The 18,722-nt window shown below is 51.1% G+C and overlaps 1 protein-coding gene across 1 annotated transcript; it reads right to left on the bottom strand.

Annotated features, from left to right (window-relative positions):
- Nucleotides 1–15,970: 15,970 nt before the first annotated feature.
- Nucleotides 15,971–16,948, bottom strand: LOC133069920 (olfactory receptor 287-like). Its single transcript, XM_061161358.1, is given in 4 exon segments — nt 15,971–16,266; nt 16,324–16,505; nt 16,507–16,882; nt 16,885–16,948. Coding segments are annotated over 4 exon segments (918 nt in total).
- Between the last annotated feature and the right edge of the window lie 1,774 nt (nt 16,949–18,722).

Below are 18,722 nucleotides of genomic sequence, written 5' to 3'. Positions count from 1 at the left end.
TCTCACCCACCCCCAGAGGAGGGTCCTCCAGGTTGAGGCCCACAGCCACCCTCAGTGCCCTCACTCCACCGCTACCGGCCCCCCTCCTCCAGGGGGTAGAGCCAACCCTCCACCCCTCGGCCCAGCCCCAGCACCCTCCTCTGTTCCTTCCACACCACCAGCCTGCAGGGCTCTGCGCCCGCCCTCCTGCACCTCCCCCCATGGGGACCCCTGCAGGCCCATCCTGGCTCCCGCCTCCCCCCACCATCCTCCTCAAACCCCCATTACCCATCGGACAAAGTCCCAAATCCATACCAGGACGCTGAGATCCAGTGCTCACCAGCCTCCCAGCCTGGTCCCCCAGGGCACCCCGCCTCTCCCCCACCCCTCTTTCTTAGAGACCAGCAGGACTTGCACACAGATGCCCCTAAAACCACCCCAGCTCACAGGAGTGTCCACACGTGTGTGTCCACCCACCGTGGTCATTTGTTCCACACACACCCCCAACTGAAGGGCAAAGGAAGGCGCCCTGAGGGGTCCACCGTGAGCAGAAAAACCCGGGGCGGGGCCCAGGGCAAGGCGGGCGGACCTTGGGCAGCAGGGCAGAGGGCGGGCAGGGGGCGGGGAGGTGGGAAGGGCAGGGGGCGGGAAACGCGGGTGAGGGGGCAGACACGAATGAGCCTGCGCTGCCCCACCCTCCACCTTGGCTGACACCCATTCCAGTTCCCTCAGACCCTGGAAACTTGTGTATTCCCAGTGGCTACGCCTTTCTTTCCACACCATGAAGATGCGGCCACTGCAGCAAAGAAGGCCTGCGTGCCGGGCTTTCCCACTTGCTTGTCGGAGCAGCGGCCAGAAACCAGGGGTCTGCCCAGTTCACCCCGCTCCGCCAGGCAACACACCCATCAGCGGTGGGGAGGCAAGCTGCCCCAGGCCAGCGCCCCGCCAGGATGCCCCCAACTCATGCCGGGACCACACCCCTCCCCACCCTACCCGCAGGTCTCCTCTGTCCTCTTTCCTCCTCCCAGGACCCCCAGTGGAGACCAGCCTTCAGGCAGAGCGGACTGGGCACCACGTGCTCTCACCTTTAATTCCCCCCGAACGGTGGTAGAGGAACCCTCTCCACCAAGAGGACAATAGCGGCGTTTCAGAAACGGGACAGAGGGTGCTGGCTCAGAGGAGCAGGGACCAAAGAGAAGCCTCCGTGGGGAAGCAGGGAGCAAGGTGTCCACTAGCTCCAGGCTCACATCTTGTTGTTCAGTCGCTCAGTCGTGTCCAACTCTTCGTGGTCCCACAGACTGCAGTACGCCAGGCTTCCCAGTCCTTACCGTCTCCCAGAGCGTGCTCAAACTCATGTCCATTGAGTCAGTGATGCCATCCAGCCATCACATCCTCTGTCGTCCCCTTCTTCTCCTGTCTTCAATCTTTCCCAGCATCAGGGTCTTTTCTAATGAGTCAGTTCTTTGCACCATGTGGCCAAAGAATTGGAGTTTCAGCTTCAGCATCAGTCCTTCCAATGAACAGTCAGGACTGACTTCCTTTAGGATGGACTGGTTGGCTCTCTCTGCAGTCCAAGGGACTCTCAAGAACCCTCCGACACCAGAGTTTGAAAGCAACAATTTTTCAGTGCTCAGCCTTTTTTATGGTCCAACTCTCACAACCATACATGACTACCGGAAAAACCCTAGTTTGACCAAACAGACCTTTGTCTGTAAAGTTAATGTCTCTGCCTTTTAATACACTGTCTAGGTTTGTTATAGCTTTTCTTCCAAGGAGCAAGCACCTTTTAATTTCATGGCTACAAGCACCATCCAGAGTGATTTTGGAGCCCTAGAAAATAAAGTCTGTCACTGTTTCCATTGTTTCCCCATCTATTTGCCATTAAGTGATGGGACCAGATGCCATGATCTTAGTTTTTGAATGTTGAGCTTTAAGCAAACTTTTTCACTCTCCTCTTTCACCTTCATCAAGACATTCTTTAGTTCCTCTTTGCTTTCTGCCATAAGGGTGGTGTCATCTGTATATCTGAGGTTATTGACATTTCTCCCAACAATACTGATTCCAGCTTGTGCTTCATCCAGACCAGGCATTTCACATTATATTCTCTGCATATGTTAATAAACAGAGTGACAATATATAGCCTTGACGTACTCCTTTCCCAATTTGGAACAAGTCCGTTGTTCCACGTCCTATTCTGACTGTTGCTTCTTGACCTGCATACAGGTTTCTCAGGAGGCAGGTAAGGTGGTCTGGTATTCCCATCTCTTTACGAATTTTCCATGGTTTGTTATGATCCACACAGTTGAAGGCTTTAGTGTAGCTACTAGGGGCTGAAAATGGGGGGTTAGGGAAGGCCGCAAAGCCCAGTGTGACCCTTCAGAACTCCAGAGACAGAGGCCCAGGGAAGACACATCCAGACGTCTGAGGGAAAGAGAGGCCCCAGCTCTGGCCCTGGTCCCTCCAGACAGGAGCTTGGGCAGAACTTCTCTGAGGAGCTATCCTACACATGCCCAGAACCAATGACACTCACGTGGGGCACAGCAGCCCAGAGACACTTCCCAGAGCATGGATCAAGGACTTGGCCACGAGATCTGATGTCTAAACAAGAGTACCAGAGACTCAGAGGAGACCCAGGCTGGAGAACTGAGCACTTCAAATTACTGCTTTCCTGGAGGACAACCAGATATGGGGAGTGAACGACGTTTTCATCTCAAAAGCACCAAAGGGACAAGGCTCAGTGAGGAACTGCCAGGCTGGGGGTCGCAGACCACTGGTGTCTGGCAGGGGAGCCCTGACTCAGACCTCAGGCAACTGAGGCCCCGCAGACCCCACTGACACGGTGACCCTGCAAACCCACAGCCTGCCTGGGAAGCAGCAACACGCAGGGTACGAGGGTGATTCGCACAAGACCCAGCTCCCTGGGGTCCAGGACAATCAGAACACGAAGCGCAGACTTTCACCTTGGCAGCACAGGACCGTAGACAACCAGCACCACCATGTGTCTGGAAGAAGTAAAAACCAACAAAAATCCGTCCTGGAGGAAGATAACATCAGAGTGCCAAGCATTCCTTCAAATTTTGCTTCAGCTGTGACCATCAGCACAAAATCAGAGACGCTACGGGGCGTGAAGAGGTGAAAGGCCACAAGCAACAGCCAGCGCCGGACGTAGGGGAGCCTGAAAACTGCACTCATGAGACCCAGCGCCGGACTTAGGAGAGCCTGGAAACTGCACTCACGAGATGTATTCTAGACCATACAATGAGTCTGCACTTAAGAGAATTAAAGGCAATACAAAGTATGTTTCTGATCACAATAGAATTAAAATGAAATTAATAAAAGAGTAAGATATCTGGGAAATCTCCAGCTATTTGGAAACAGCACATTTCTAAATAACCCATTAAACAAGAAATCAGAAGAGTAATAAGAAAACGTTTTTAAATCAATATAAAAACACAACATATCAAAAATTGTGGGATTTCCCTAAAGCAATACTTAGAGAGAAATTCATAGCATCAAACACCTATGTTAGGAAAGAAGAAAGGCCTTAAATCAATGAGATCAGCTTCCATACGAAGAAACCAGAAATATAATAATAAACTAAGCACAAAATAAACAGAATAAAGGAAATGATAAAGATCAGAACATAAATCAGTGAAATAAAACACGGGGTGGCGGGGGAGAGAGAAAGTCAATGAAACCAAAAACTGCTTCTATGAGGGCATCAATAAAATTGATATATCTCTACTCAAGCTGATCAGGAAAAATAAGATAAGACACAAATTAAAAATATCAAGATTGAGAGTGGTGACACCACTACATATTCTACAGAGCTTCAAAGTGTAAGAAAATATTACAAACAACTTTGTGCCAATAAACGTAACAGCTTAGATTAAATAAACAAATAGCTTGAAAAACAGGAAGTACCAAAGCTCACTTAAGAAGAAACAGGGAACCTAAGTAGCCCTATATCAGTTAAATTTGCAAATGAGAACTTCGCCATACTCACAAAAAAACTTCAGGAGAGATGGCTTCACTGGTGAATTTCCCAAAGCATTTAAAGAAAATATAATGCATAAAATTCTCCAGAAAATTGACGAGAAGGGAATACTTCCCAGCTCATTGTATAAGGCCAATGTTACCTTGATTCAGAGGCAAAAGAAATATTACAAAAAAAAAGGAAGGCTACGGGCCATATTTCTCATGAATACACACACAGCCTTTCTAAACAAATTTTAACCCATAGAATCCAACCATGTACACAAGGCATAATACCTCAGGCCCAAGTGTGGTTGGTCTTAACATCTGAAAATCAATTAATGTGACTTATTACAGATCTTAAAATAACAAGACTTTAAAACATCAACAACATAACAACAGATTTTAAAGGACAAACCATACAATCACCTCAACAGATGCAGAAAGACATGTGACAAAATTCATTCCTGAAAACCTTCATCCCTGGAAAAAACTCTCAGCAAACTACTGATAGCCTATGATGAACGTGATCAGTGCTGCCAGATTCATGGTCTCCGAAGGAGAAGATTTAACTCTGGGACCAAAGACAGCCTCAGTCACTCAGAACTTTGTGTAGACTTTATTTAAAGTGGAAGTGACAGAAAAGGCTTCTGATACAGACATCAGAAGCGGGCAGGAGAGTACCCACCTCACTAGTTTAAGCAGGGTTTTGTATACTTCTCAACCAGCTGCTAAGAATAGATACAACATACCTCAAGCCTGTGAGAGTTTTGCCCAGACCCTTTCCCATAGCATATATCCTGAGATGATGTCAGCACAAGATTAGTCAGAAGGAACGCTAACCCAGAGCTCAAGGCTGTGGAAGTTTCACCCAGGCCTTCTTCCATAACATTCATCCAAAGCTCAAAAAAGAGGCATGTCCTTGAACAAGAGATACTGGTGCCTACAAGGCCTACTTGTCTAAGGTAAAAGAATGAAAAAGAATGTTTACCTCCTCCTTAAAGGGGCCTTAGGCTTGGACTCCTTATCAACCTGCCTAAATATCTCTCTCACCACCAACACGAGAACCTCCCCAGTCTGACAAAGCGCATCTGCAGAGCACCTGCCCAGCATCAAGAACAAGACGGGGTCTGCCCTCACTGCCCCCAGTCCACGCTATTACAGGGTCTCGCCAACCCAGCACTGCGGGAGAGACATTCAAGGAGTCCAGACAGGAAAGGAACAAGTCCTTGTTCACAGCTGGCAGATTCAGCAGGAGGGGCAAGGTAATGGAATCCATAAAAAAGTGAGTAATAAGGTTACAGATACAAGACCAATATTCAAAATCAACTCTATTTCTATATACTAGTAACAAGCAATAGCAAACTGAAATATTTTTCAAATATTTCAAAACAGATCAGTGTAAATCTTACCAAAGATGTGCAAGAGCCATGCACTGAAAACCACAAGATGACGTGGAGAAGATTAAAACCCAACTTGACGGAGATGCAAACTACACTGTCTCTCTGACAGACTCGATAGTGTTAAGATGCCAATCCCCCAGACTCATCTGTGGATCCAGTGTTATCGCAGCCAAAATCTAAACAGGCTTCTCTAGACACTGCCAAGCTGATTCTAAAATTTATATCAAAAGCAAAGGCCCTAGGATATTCAAAACAACTTTGCAAAAGAGCAACAAAGTTGGAAAAATAAAGCCAGATTTCAGGTCTTATTATAAGGCCACAGAGAGCAAGAAAGTGAGGAGTCAGCATCAAGACAGACCCAGATTGTGGAACCGAGCAGAAAGAGGATGCGTGTGTGGGACCCCATGAGCGGCACCCGCCAGGCTCCTCTGTCCACGGGTTCTCCAGGCAAGAATCCCGGAGCAGGTTGCCATTTCCTACTCCAGAGGATCTTCCTGACCCAGGGATCAAACACACTACATTGGCAGGTGGGTTCTTTACCACTGCCCTACCTGGGAGGCCTATTTGTTACAGGAGAGAGAGGCTAGAAATAGACAAATGATTTTTGGCAAAGATGCAAAGGAGAAAGAAGAGTCTTTAGAATAAACATTGCTGGAAAAATTGGAAATCTGGATTCCTCAAAATGGACTTTGATCAATAACTCACACAATATAAAAATAAACTGAAAATAGATCATAGACTTAAATATAAAATCTGAAACTCCTAGAAAAAAAAAACCTTAACAAAAATCTTGTTTACTTTGGGTTAAGCAAAAATGTCTTTGCTAAGAAAGTAAAACCAAAATTCATTTTAAAAAAATGTATCCTTGGATTTCATCAAAATTAAAATCTGCTCTTCAAGAGGCACAGGTAAAAGCCAGCCTGACAGAGAAAATGGTTTAAAACCTCAGCAACTTGTATCTGAAGCCCAAGAATAACATAGAGACCTCAGATGTTTCAACAAGCAAACAGTCCGAACAGACTTATGGAGAGCACACAGACAAGAAGGTGCAGGGGACGTCGGCGGCCTCGGCTCCCGGTGGAACTCATCTCCGCTCAGCCGGGGGCTGAGGCCCGGCTCCCTTCAGGCTGCTCTCCGCTCTGGGAGGCCCCCGACACAAGCCCCTCAGATGGCAGCAGTTTGGCCCAGAAAGCATCATGTGGCGTGGCTGAGGGTGGGACGGCCCTCGCCGCTGCTCCCAGGGCCTCTGTTGTCCTCCAGACGTCAGTAAAAACGACCTGAGAAGAGCCAGGTGCACTAGATAGCTCCTCTGCCCAGACAGCTCTGGCCAACTGTGTACCTAGCCCGTCCACTACTTAGCCTTGCCAAATCTGCTTTTCAAAATATCTTTATTCAAATTACAGAAGGGAATGTAAGGTGAACTCTAACAAAAGTAAACCTTGTGTATTGATAATGATGAAATTGGTGTTACCAGGAAGAAATTTCATACCATGTAAGTGCAAGGTGTAATGTTTTTCTTTAAAATGTTGTCTTTACAAGTGCTCAGGGCTGGTGCCCTGGGATGACCCAGAGGGATGGGATGTGGAGGGAGGCGGGGGGGTGTTCAGGATGGGGAACACATGTAACTCCATGGCTGATTCAGGTCAATGTAAGGCAAAAGCCACTACAATACTGTAAAGTAATTAGCCTCCAACTGATAAAGGGAAAAAAAATGTTGTCTGTAAAGCGTGTTTCTTGCAATACTGGCAACTAAGTCCAGGTTTTATTTTTGACCACGGAGCAACTCCTGAGAAATGCTTGGACTGTGTGCTTCAGGTGGGCGGGGCCTGTGCCTCCTACTCTGTGTGCACACCCGGTACCGTGTGCCTAGGACAGAGCCAGACACACTCGCCCATTAGCGGGACAAGGACTGGCTCTGGGTGGGGGGCAGGGGGGAGGTTCCTGCCCTCTCTCAGGAACCGTGCAGTTTGGGAGTGGGGGCCAGCCCAGGCCACATCACCACCTCGTTCTCCCCTTGTTGGAAATGCAGGTGCAAATGCAGTGTTGCTGACTGTGAGCACCTTGTGCCCAGCGGGGCTCCAGCACTCACTCACTCGCACGACAGAGACTTTACAGCCGTTGACACAGACGCCTCTTCCCTCCCTAGCTCCTGGCTCCTCCATTCTGCTCTGCTGCTGTAAGTCAGACCGCTGCTGACGCCTCAAGTGAGTGGACTCATGCGGGCTCTGCCCTCTGTGTCCAGCTGATTTCACTAAGCATGATGTCTTCCAGGCTCATCCATGTTGTCACATACAGCAGGTTTATTTTTCTTTTAAGGATGAGTAATAGTCCATTGTATGCACAGCAAAGAAAACCATCAAGTAAAAGAAAAGACAACCTAGAAAAATATTTTGCAAATGATAGCCACTGTGGGAAAATGTATTGCATTTCCTCAAAAAATTAAAAATAAAACTACCATATGATCCAGAAATTCCACTCCTGAGTATATATCCAAAACAAACACAGACACATACACCAAGCTGTGTTCACAGCAGCCAAGACATGGAAACCCAGACGCCACTGACGATGACTGGACGAAGAAGATACGGGCCATGTATACAACGGAATGCTGCTTGGCCAGAAAGACAAAATAATGTCATCTGCAGCAACATGGATAGACCTAGGGATCACCACACTAAGTGAAATAAGTCAGACAGAGAAAGACAAATATCATATGATATCACTTATATGTGGAGTCTAAAAAATGATACAAATGAACATATTTATAAAACAGAAATAGACCCACAGACATGTAAAATACATTCACGGTTACCAAAGGGGAAGCAAGGCTGAGGGATAAGTTAAGTTTGGGATTAACATACACCCACTACTATAAATAAAATAAATAACAAGGACCTACTGTATGGCACAGGGAACTATATCCAATGTCTTGTAATAACCTGTAATGGGAAATGACCTGAAAAAGAATGTATATACACATACATATGTATAACTGAACCCCTTTGTTGTACACCTGAAGTGTAAATCAACTATACTTCAATTAAAAATTAACTAATTTTCAAAGAGAAAAAAATAACACGTGTCTACCCGTTGCACTACGCCCTTCCCCACAGAGACCGTGCCTCCCGCCCGGCCGCCTCCCTGCGGCCGGGCCGCGTCCTTTCACTCCCGTGCGCGGAGGCGGTGGACCGAGGCTCAGGCCAGGGTTGCTGAGTGCCAGTGGTGCAGCCGTGAGCCTCCCCTGCAAGGAGGCTCTACCCCTGCCTCATCCTGCCAGGAGGCCAGCATGCCAAGCGCACGGTGCTTTGGGGGCGGCGTGGCCACACCCACATGGGGACTGAGCAAGACCCCACCCCAGCTCCTGGCAATGGCGGTGTTGCCTCAGGTGGTCCCACGAGCAGAGAGTGCTGGCATAAGGCATCACCTGCTCACGGCAATACTATGGCCGCACAGACACATCTGCTTTGAAGGGAGCTTGTTAGCTGAGCACATGTGTTTCAAACGGAGAGGCTGGGGGAGCGTACTGAGGACATGACTGGTCCACCGTCTCCAAGGCTACCCTCAGACCAGGTCAATGCTGAAATGAACATCAGTAGGACCACCCCAGTGCCATCCTTTGGGCCACTGGGAATGAACAGAAAGCTGTGTTCTGCTCTCCTGAACCCAAGATCAAGGGAGGTCTGACTTATATCCATGGTGAACAAGCAAGCAGACAGACCACTTCCTTAGTCATCAGGAAGATGCAAAATGAAACCGCAGTATGACAAACCCTCCACGTTGGTCAAAATGAAGACAGACAGTGCTGCACGTCAGCGAGGGTGCAGGACACGCCCGCACCCCTGAAGGGGCTGAACACTGAGGCGCTCACCGGGGAAGACGGTGCTCTGTGAAGGCAGACACACTGACCTGGGACCCAGCAGGTCCACTCCCGCAGACACGCCCAACAGAACTGCGTGAGTCTTCTTCCCAAAGACACTGTAAGAATGATCAGAGCAGCATAATCTATAAGAACCGAAAGACAGAGACAACCTCAATGACTGAGTACATGAACCGTGGTCTGTCTGTGCAGTGGAGGACAACCAGCAGTGAGGACTAGCGAACAACAACCACACATCACTGCGGGAGAGTCTCACACACGTTACATCAAGGGGAAAAGCCAGGCACAAAAGACCACATTCTGTGTGATCCCACTTATATAAAAATGGAAAGAAAAAAAAGGCAAAATGAATCTGCTAGGTGGTGGAGATTGTGGTCGCCCTGGGGGACCCCCAGGGGAACGAGGCGTCGGGATCTGGGGCTCCAGCCTCATCAGGTCCTTGGTCCGGTGTGTACAGGTGGAAGAAGTGTGACCTGCACACACTGAGGTCGGCTGGTCTTCCTCCTGGGTGTGCCCTGGGGCCGCCAGCAGACCCGCCAGAAGGACTCCACAGTGGGATTCCATGGGGACCGGGAGAGCAGGTGGCCGCCAAGGCCTGGACACTCTCCATGCCTCAGTCCCGTGGCCTTGGAGGTGGGAGGAGGAGACAGTCCAGGTCTTGCTCAACCTTCCGCTCCTGCAGCCCTGCCTCCCAGCAGACACCCCCTCTCTCAGGAGGGACATCGCCCGCCTGGGAGGCAATTGTTTGTTTGAAATTAATTGTCTCCTCCGAGCTGAACCCTGGAAGAATGACATGTCATTGTTAACTGGGAAGATCCTCACCGTCCTCAGCGTGACATCCTGGCATGTCGCCCAGGGCTAATGAGCCAGAAGGCCGCCCACCTGCTAACCCCAGGCCTTCAGCCCCCAGAGTTCCACCTGCCTTCTTTTTAATGACGCCCCAGGGCAGGCAGCCCCTCAGCGCGCAGCTCCAAAAACTTCTCCCATTATTCTGGACCGGAATGCTCATCAGCTGTGAGTTGATTGGGCACCAAGGGGATTCTGAAGGATTCCCTAGCTGTCTGAGGAACACAAACTTTTCTCAGAAACAGAACTCAGAAGAAAAACATTCCCTCGGGTGCAGCGGGTCAGGGAAGAGGCAACTGATGAGCAGCCGCCCCAGGCTGCACAGGCTGCTGAGCTGGGCGGGGGGACCACCTGCCCTCAGCTCTTGGCCCTTGAGCAGGACACCGCTGCCCAGAGAAGCCTGTGGGGACAGGCACTTTGGACACACGTCTGCAGGAAGCTGGGGAAACAAGGCTTGAAAATCCAACACAGGCAAAAACCCAGACATGGTCAGGGCCTGCTGCCAGCAAGGAGCTGGTACCTCCTAGCCCAGCAGGTGTCCCCTCAGCAGCTGTCCCGTCGGCAGCCGTCCCGTCGGCAGGCGTCCCGTCGGCAGCCGTCCCCTCGGCAGGCGTCCCCTCGGCAGCTGTCCCCTCAGCAGGTGTCTCCTGGCCCAGCAGGTGTGTCCTGGTCAGCGCCTACCTGGGGAGAAAGCTGCAGCTGAGTTCTAGTGTGTGGGCTTGAAGCTGCTCATTCCAAATCCCTCTGAGGGTGGGCACAGGAATTCCATGCCTGTAGGTATTTCCTGGGACCCGGGGGAATTACTGCAATTGTCCAGAAGTCTCAAACATCTCTCTCTCAACCTGGTGCAGAGACTCTACTCTCCTCACAAGCCCCAGCCCCAGCACCTCACCAAACCACTCTGACTCAGCCATGTGCGCCCCACCGCCTCAGCCAGGCTGAACAGAGGCAGCACTGTTGCAGGAAGCACCTCATCTCTCAGCCCTGTCCATCCCCTCCCTGAGACCACCCCTCCCAGCCTCCCAAGCTGCTATTGCCTCACAATCCCAATCTCTTAGCAACAGGGGCCCAGGCCACTCATCCAAGGTCTCTTTTCTCCGTACCTTTCTGCGGGGTCTCAGTCAGTCCGGTGGTTCTCTCTATGACATTCTCCAATACCCCTGAAGTCCAGAATCATGTCCAGCTGCTCCATCACCATCTCCACTTGGATTATTCGGACATCTGCTGACCTTGTGGACTTGATGTGTCCACATGTATGCTCAGTTATGTCCAACTCTTGTGACCCCAGAGACTGTAGCCCACCAGGCTCCTCTGTCCATGGGATTCTCCAGGCAAGAATACTGCAGTGGGTTGCTATTCCCTTCTGCAGGGGATCTTTCCCCAGGGATCAAACCCTGGTCTCCTGAATTGCAAGCAGATTCTTTACTGTCTAAGACACCAAGGAAGCCCATTTTAGGAGGAGGTATGCCTCAAAAGTCAGTGGAGTCCTTCAGTCACAGGCTATCCACTGGGGAGGATATCCACTCACAAGCATGAGTGACCCTGAGGCTCTGTGGGAGCTTCAGTTGCTCCAAGAATGGATGTGGGGCTCCTGGGAGCACAGGGTGGAGGAGGTAAGCCAAGAGCTGAGGTTTAAAAAAGAATGTGGTGTCAGCAGTGGAGGGAAGAATGTTCCCAAGAGTGGGGCCAGACTGCAGGCAGCTGCATCGTGATACCAGTGTGTGCTGATGTGGCCAAGGTGATGAGAGATACTCAAGGCTCCACCATCCCCTAGACAGTAACCAGAGTGTCCCCAACTCCTCTCTTCACTCCACATCTGGCTGTCATCCACCCTCAGGTCTCCTCATCTTTGTAGCCACCATCTCATCATGTCCCTGTCTCTTCATACCTCATTCTACAAGGCCAGCATCACCCTAATACCAAAATAAGACAAAGATGTCACAAGAAAGGAAAACTATAGATCAATCTCTCTCATGAAGATAGATGCAAAAATCATAAGCAAAATATTAGCAAATCAAACCCAACAATGTCTTTTAAAAAATTATATACCACAACCAGGTGGAATTTATTCCAGGTTGGACATCTGAAAATCAACTAATATAATCTATCATATAAAGTCTAAAGATGAAAAATCATCTGATTATATTACTAGATGGAAAAAAAGAGCATTTGACAAAATCCAACAACCATTCAAATTTTCTTCTAAAAATGCTCAGCAAACTAGGAATGGAAAAGAACCTCCTCAACTTAATAAACAACATCTGCAAAAAGAAAACCTACAACTAATGTCATACTTCACCATGAAAACCTAAATACCCTCCACCCTGAGACTGGAAAAAAGGCAAAAATGTGCCACCTCATCAATTATAGTCAGTATCATATGGGAAGTCTTAGCTAATATAATAAGACAAAAAAAGGAAATAAAAGTATATCGATTGAAAAGAAATAAAATTCTTTTGCAAATAAAATTTAGAAAAATAATTTTAAAGATGTATGTAACTAATAATAACAGCAAGGTTTCAGGATACAACGTTAATATATAAGATCAATTGCTTTTATATATGCCTATATAACAGCAATAAACAATTAAAATGTGAAACTAAAAACAATACCATTTACATAAACATAAAAAACTGAAATACTTAAGTATAAATCTAACATGATGTATACAAGACGTATATGAGAGGAAACTAAAAAACTCTGATGAATAAAATCAAAGAGAATCTAAATAAATGGAGAGAGAGTCTATGTTCATGCATAGAAAGACTCAAGTTATTAAGATGCCAGTTCTTCTCAGTCTTATTTTTAAATTGTGTAGTTCTAATCAGAAATCTAGCAAGTTAATTTGTAGATATCAACAAACTGATTCTAAAGTTTAGCATCACAACAGTAAAGGCAGCAAAGTTGGAGGACTGACACTAGCCAACTTCAAGATTTACTATAAGGCTTCAGAAATCATGATGGTGTGGTATTACTGGTAAAGAAGAGACGAGCAGATTGACGGAACAGAATAGTGAGCCTAGAAATAGATCCACATAAATGTAGTCAACTGCTCTTTGATACAGGGGCAAAGGAAATACAGTGAAGCAAAGACAATCTCTTCAACAAATGGCCCTGGAACAACAGGGCATCCACATGCAAAAAGTTAAAAAAAAAAAAAAGGAAAGAATCTAGACAGTGGCCTTACACATTTCAACCAAATAATTAATTCAGAATAGATCTCAGAATTAAATTTAAAATGCAAAACTATGAAACTTCCAGATGGTAACAAGAGAAAATCAAGATGACCTTGAGTTTGGTGGTAACTTTCTAAGATACATCAAAACCACAAGCCATGAAATAAAAAGTTGATATCTCAAACATTATTAAAAATAAAAATTTCTTCCCTGCAAAATACACAGCCAAGAGAGTGGAAAAGACAAGCTACAGACTAGAAAATGTTTTCAAAAGATATCTGACAAAAAATAAAAGAAAAAAAGATAATAAAAAAAGAAAGAAAGAAAGAAAAGATATCTGGCAAAGGGCTTGTATCCAAAATAAACAAATTTCAACAATAAGAAAACAACTCACTTTTTAAATGTGCAAGAAATCTGAACAGACACCCCACCAAAGATGTTATGTAGAAGGCAAATAAACATGCCAAAAGATGCTTATTAAGGACTACCGATTAAAACAACCAGGAGGTACCACTAAACACCTCGCAGAATGTCTAAAATCCAAAACATTGCCAATGTGGTGTGACCACCACCTCACATGCAGGCAGGATGGGGCTGGGGAGGGAGGCGGTTCCCAGAGAGGCCGGCCCAGGGCCCCCATCCCTGATCCCCAGACCACATTCCCCGGGAGGGGTATCTCTAAAGCGTTTCCCACTTCCAGACTCTGCGAGAGCAAAGGCATGGTTCTCAGCATCCCTTTCGACTTTCAAATACCACCTAATTCCCAAACCTGAGAAGGTGCCTAGGACGGTGCCTTCAGGACATGCGGTCATCCCCAGGGACTCCTGGGCCTTCGGGACAAAAGGAGCCAAGTGCTGGGCCTGGCCCCTCCACTCCTCCACCCAGGAATGTCCTCAGGGGCTGGGAGCATCTGGAGGCTGGGTCAGATCGGGCCTTCTGCCCTCCCCAGGCGGGAAGACAGGGGCAGCAGTTGCGTCCTGACCTGCACCAGAAGGGCCGGAGCCCACAGCCCTGAGCAGAGAAATCCTCCATGACTGGCTGAGAATGAAGGCAAAAGGACAGGGATGGGGCAGAGGGCGGGGCCGTGGGCTGGAGATGGGGAGGGCAGGAGAAGAACGGATCTTGCGGGGAAGGGTGCCACGCTAACTTGGGGGTGTTCCGGACTTACCTCATCAGCTTAACAAACACCAGAACCGATTACATTGGGACACTTTAACTCATTATTTGGAAAATAACTTCACAAAGCACAAAAACTACAGAAGCATCATTACCCATAGATGACCGACAAATGTGTCCTTCTGCTCTGGCCTCCGGGGAAGGGCCCTCCAGGAACCCTGACTTCTCCTCTGCAGTGGGAGAGGCTCTTCAGCTGAGCAGACGCCACCCACTCCTGCAGGGACCCTCCTGTTGTGGGCCTGGGTCACAGCAAGGAGAAGCCATCGGAGCCCACCACCTGCGCCTCCTTCTCGGGGAGAGACCAGATGAGGGGCAGGGGTGCCTATTGGCGCCCTGAGGCCGGAGTGGGTGGCCAGGGGCAGTTTTAAGTTGGTGGAGGGTCTTCAGTGTGCTCCAGAGGTCATGCTCCAGCCAAGACTGAGGAGTCAGAAGACCCACCAGAAAGCCTAGGCCTGGTGCACTCCAGCTGCGGGGGCTCCAGCACCCCTAGAGGCCCCCGAGCACGCCAGCGGCACCAGGCAGGCCTGGAGCGCCCTGCACAGGGGCCCTGGGCCCACGCCCGTCCCCGAAGGACCGCTGTGCAGCCCGTGGCCCTGGGCAGCTCAGGGCTGGGGCTCCCTCTCTCCACCCAGCTGGCAGGAATCCAGCCCTCTCAGGGGGCCCTGCGGCTGGACAATCAGGGTGGACACTGGTGGAGGGCACCAGTCCGTCATGTGTGTGTGAGTGCGTGCGTGTGTAGTCACTTCAGACGTGTCCGACTCTCTGCGACCCCGTGGGCTGCAGCCCACCAGGGTCCTCTTCCCATAGGACTTCCCAGGCAAGAACACTGGAGTAGGTTGCCATTTTCTTCTCCAGGGGATCTTCCCAACCCGGGATCTAACCCGTGTCTCATGTCTCCCGCACTGGCAGCCAGGTTCTTCACCACTAGAGCTACCTGGGGAGCCCAGTCCATCCGGCTGCCTGAATGAAAAGAAACAACAGCCTCCCTGTCAGGCCCTATTTTCAGCACTGGAGACACACCAACTCCTTCAGTACTCAAAGGGCTCCGTGGGATCACACTCTCACAATCCCCACTTAGCGATGAAGACAGAGGTTCAGAGTGGCCATGTGACCTGCATAAGTCACAATGACAGACAGTTGCATCCAGACTCCCAGCTTCAGAGCCAGCTTTAGTTCCACGCATGCTCCCAGGATAAGTCCTGATGAGCTGCAGGGCCAGACCAGTCCCCTCACTGAGCCTCTGGGTGCCTGAGGATCTTCTGCGGCTTATCCACTCAGAGACCTCAGCAAGTCCCCTGCGTCCGAGGCCTGCAGGTTCCACCACCAGGCCCCCAGGAGGGTGTGAGACCTGGTGGTGTGCTCTGAGGCTCCCCAAAGTGAGGCACATCCGCACACTGACCCGAAGAGACCCCCCAGGCTGCCAGGCTTCCGCAGGGAATCTCCTGAGGCCGGCGTGGGCGCTGCCTCCATGGCCTGCCCAAGGGCTCTGCACACGGTGAGACTGGGTGCCATTTCCAGGGCAGAGAGGCCCCAGGGCCTCAAGTCCCCCGCACCCCGCCCCGCACAGCCTCCTTGACATCCTCGTTCCTCAAGGTGTAGCTGAAGGGCTTCAGCACCGGGGTGATGATGGTGTTGAGCACAGTGACGGCCTTGGTCAGGTCCAGCGAGCTCTCCACCGAGGTCCCCACGTGCAGGAAGATGATGGAGCCATACCGGATGAGGCCCACCGTGAGGTGTGATGAGCAGGTGGAGAAGGCCCAGTGCCGGGCCTGCGCCAAGGGCGTCCTGACGATGGCGACCACGATGTGGGCGTAAGAGACCAGCGTGATGACGCCCAGCGTGATGACGTAGCAGACCAGCGTGATGACACAGCAGCTCAGCGTGATGACTCAGGAGCCCAGGATGACACAGAAGGCGATGCCGAAAGACGCTAGCTCCACTGCCCACATGTCGCTGCAGGACAGCATGATCCAGGGCGCGATGTCACAGAAGAAATGGTTGATGACCCGCGAGCTACAGAAGGAGAGGCGGCCGGTGAGGGCCGAGGGCACGGCGATGGCCGAGAAGCCGCAGCCAGGAGCCCAGGGCCAGGTGGCCAGAGAGCCCGGGCATCATGATGCTGCCGTAGCGCCGCAGCAGGCAGACGGCCAGGTAGCGGTCGTAGGCCATGGCCACCAGCAGGAAGTACTCGATGCAGCCCAGAGAGAAGACGAAGTGCATCTGCACAGCGCAGCCTGAGAAGGAGATGGCTCCGCTGCGCAAGGCGAAGACTGCCAGAATCTTGGGCACACAGGCCGTGGTGAACCAGATCTCCAGGAAAGAGAGGTTGCAGAGGAAAAAGTACATGGGCGTCTGCAGGCGCCGGTGTGCCCCGAGCAGCGAGAGGATGGCCAGGTTCCCGGCCACCGTGAACATGTAGGTGACCGGGAAGAGCCCCATGTGCAGGCCCCGCCCGGGAAGCCCAGCAGGATGACCGGGCCCCCAGTGGACAGGTTCTGGCTGCAGCCCCAGGCCATGACACCCATCAGGACACAGGCCCCTTGAAGCCAGCAAGAGGGACCGCCAGCCAGCAGCCCTCCGGGGGGCTCAGGAGAAGAGGCCCCCTCCCCGCTCTCTGGATCTACTCACCTTGCCCTCTAACCCCAGGGCCCCAGGCCGGCCTGCAACGGTGGGTGGGAAGCACCCGCTGCAGTGGAGCAGCCCAGAGAGCTGCGTGGACTCAGATCCGGCTGTTTGTCACCTGGAGTTCTTGTTCTAAACTCCTTGTCACCTGCTGGTGGGGGAGGATCCTTGGTCTAGATTCCTTCCTTGGGGCTGTCCTTATTCTAGACTCCTCATGGGGGTGGGGGGCATTTCCTTATTCTAGACTCAGGAAGCTGCAAAAGGACAGTGTCAACTTTTCACAAATGAAATTACATATGGCCCAATTTAGGGCATTTTTATCCAACAAAGCGGATTGATTCCTAGTAAAGCACTCCTATCGTGGTGTGCCATGAAACCGCCCCCGTCCCCGAGGATGACCACCTCAGAGGCAGCCCAGGGGAGCCGTTCTACTCGCCAGGGTGGGGAAGCCAGGAAGCAGACAGCTGTCACCAGCGCCCCTCCGGCCGCAGCTGAAGGTCGCTGGGTGGGGCAGGAGGCCCAGCAAAGCAGCCCTCAGTCCTTCGGTGCCGCCCACTGCTTCTTGGAACCCTCAGTGGGCCTTGACCCCACCGACAAGAGCCCAGATTCCAGAACCAGCGGCCGCAGCACAGCAGACAGGGCCAATCAGGTCGAGGTCTACGCGTCCACATGCTGGACTGCTGGGCTCCCGAGGTGTTGCCCACCATCCCTGCCCTCTGCCCCTGCCCGCCCCCTGCACGTCACACACTCGCCCCGCACACATGTGGGCACCTCTTACTCTCCCTGCCTGGACCAGCCTTCTGCCTCTGGAGCACTGGCCCCATTCCTGATGGATTTGGGGTCCCTTGGTGTTTCACAGTGACCACCCTGCTCACACCGGAGTCTGGGCATAGACCAGGAACCAGTCTAGGAGTCCTGCCCAAGTCCCACTTTAAAATAACCCCTAGGAGTTGAGCAGGGGAAGAGTGTCCACACCAGCCACCTTATAAATAGCAGGTTCTGGCTCCCTGCTCTCTACTACTGCTGATGACCTGGGCAGGAAGACGCTCACAGCCTCTACTCTGGGGCCTGAGAGCAAGAAAGCCTGTGCCACGGCCCTGACACGCTTGGCTGCGACCTCCTCCCAGCCCCACAGTGAAGCCAGGGCAGCTGAACTTAATCAGAGCCCAGCAAGATGGCCCACATTCCAGACACGTCCACAGACACGCCCTAGAGACCTACGGTGATGTCCAGACAAAGGCAAACCTCAGAGGATCTGCATCTGTGTGGACGAGGCCGGCACACCCACCAGGTCCCAGGAGGGGACCCCTTGGACCATGTCCTGGCAAGACAGTGTCCCCATCCCGGACGCCGACTCCTTAGGGCCAGAGTGCTCCTTGCGGCCGTCCGCTGGACCCCTGCGTGGGCAGGGACCCCCTGTGGGCTGCACCGGGGCCTGGACCCCCTGCACTGTTCTTGAGCCCGGGCCCCGCAACACGCAGGGAGCACAGAACCACACAGAGTTGGCAAGCCTGCCCTGTCTGGAGCTCTAAGAATCCTCCAGCCTGAATTTCTGAATGTCCCAGGACTTTTGGGTGGCTACTGCTGTGCCCTGGAGGTGAAGACAGTGGGGCTGCTCTCCCGTGGGGGTGTGTGTGTGTGTGTGTGTGCACGCGTGCACGCCTGGGA

Source organism: Dama dama, chromosome 15 (assembly GCF_033118175.1).
Source record: "Dama dama isolate Ldn47 chromosome 15, ASM3311817v1, whole genome shotgun sequence".
NCBI lineage: Eukaryota > Metazoa > Chordata > Mammalia > Artiodactyla > Cervidae > Dama > Dama dama.
This window is presented reverse-complemented; position numbering and strand designations above follow the sequence as displayed.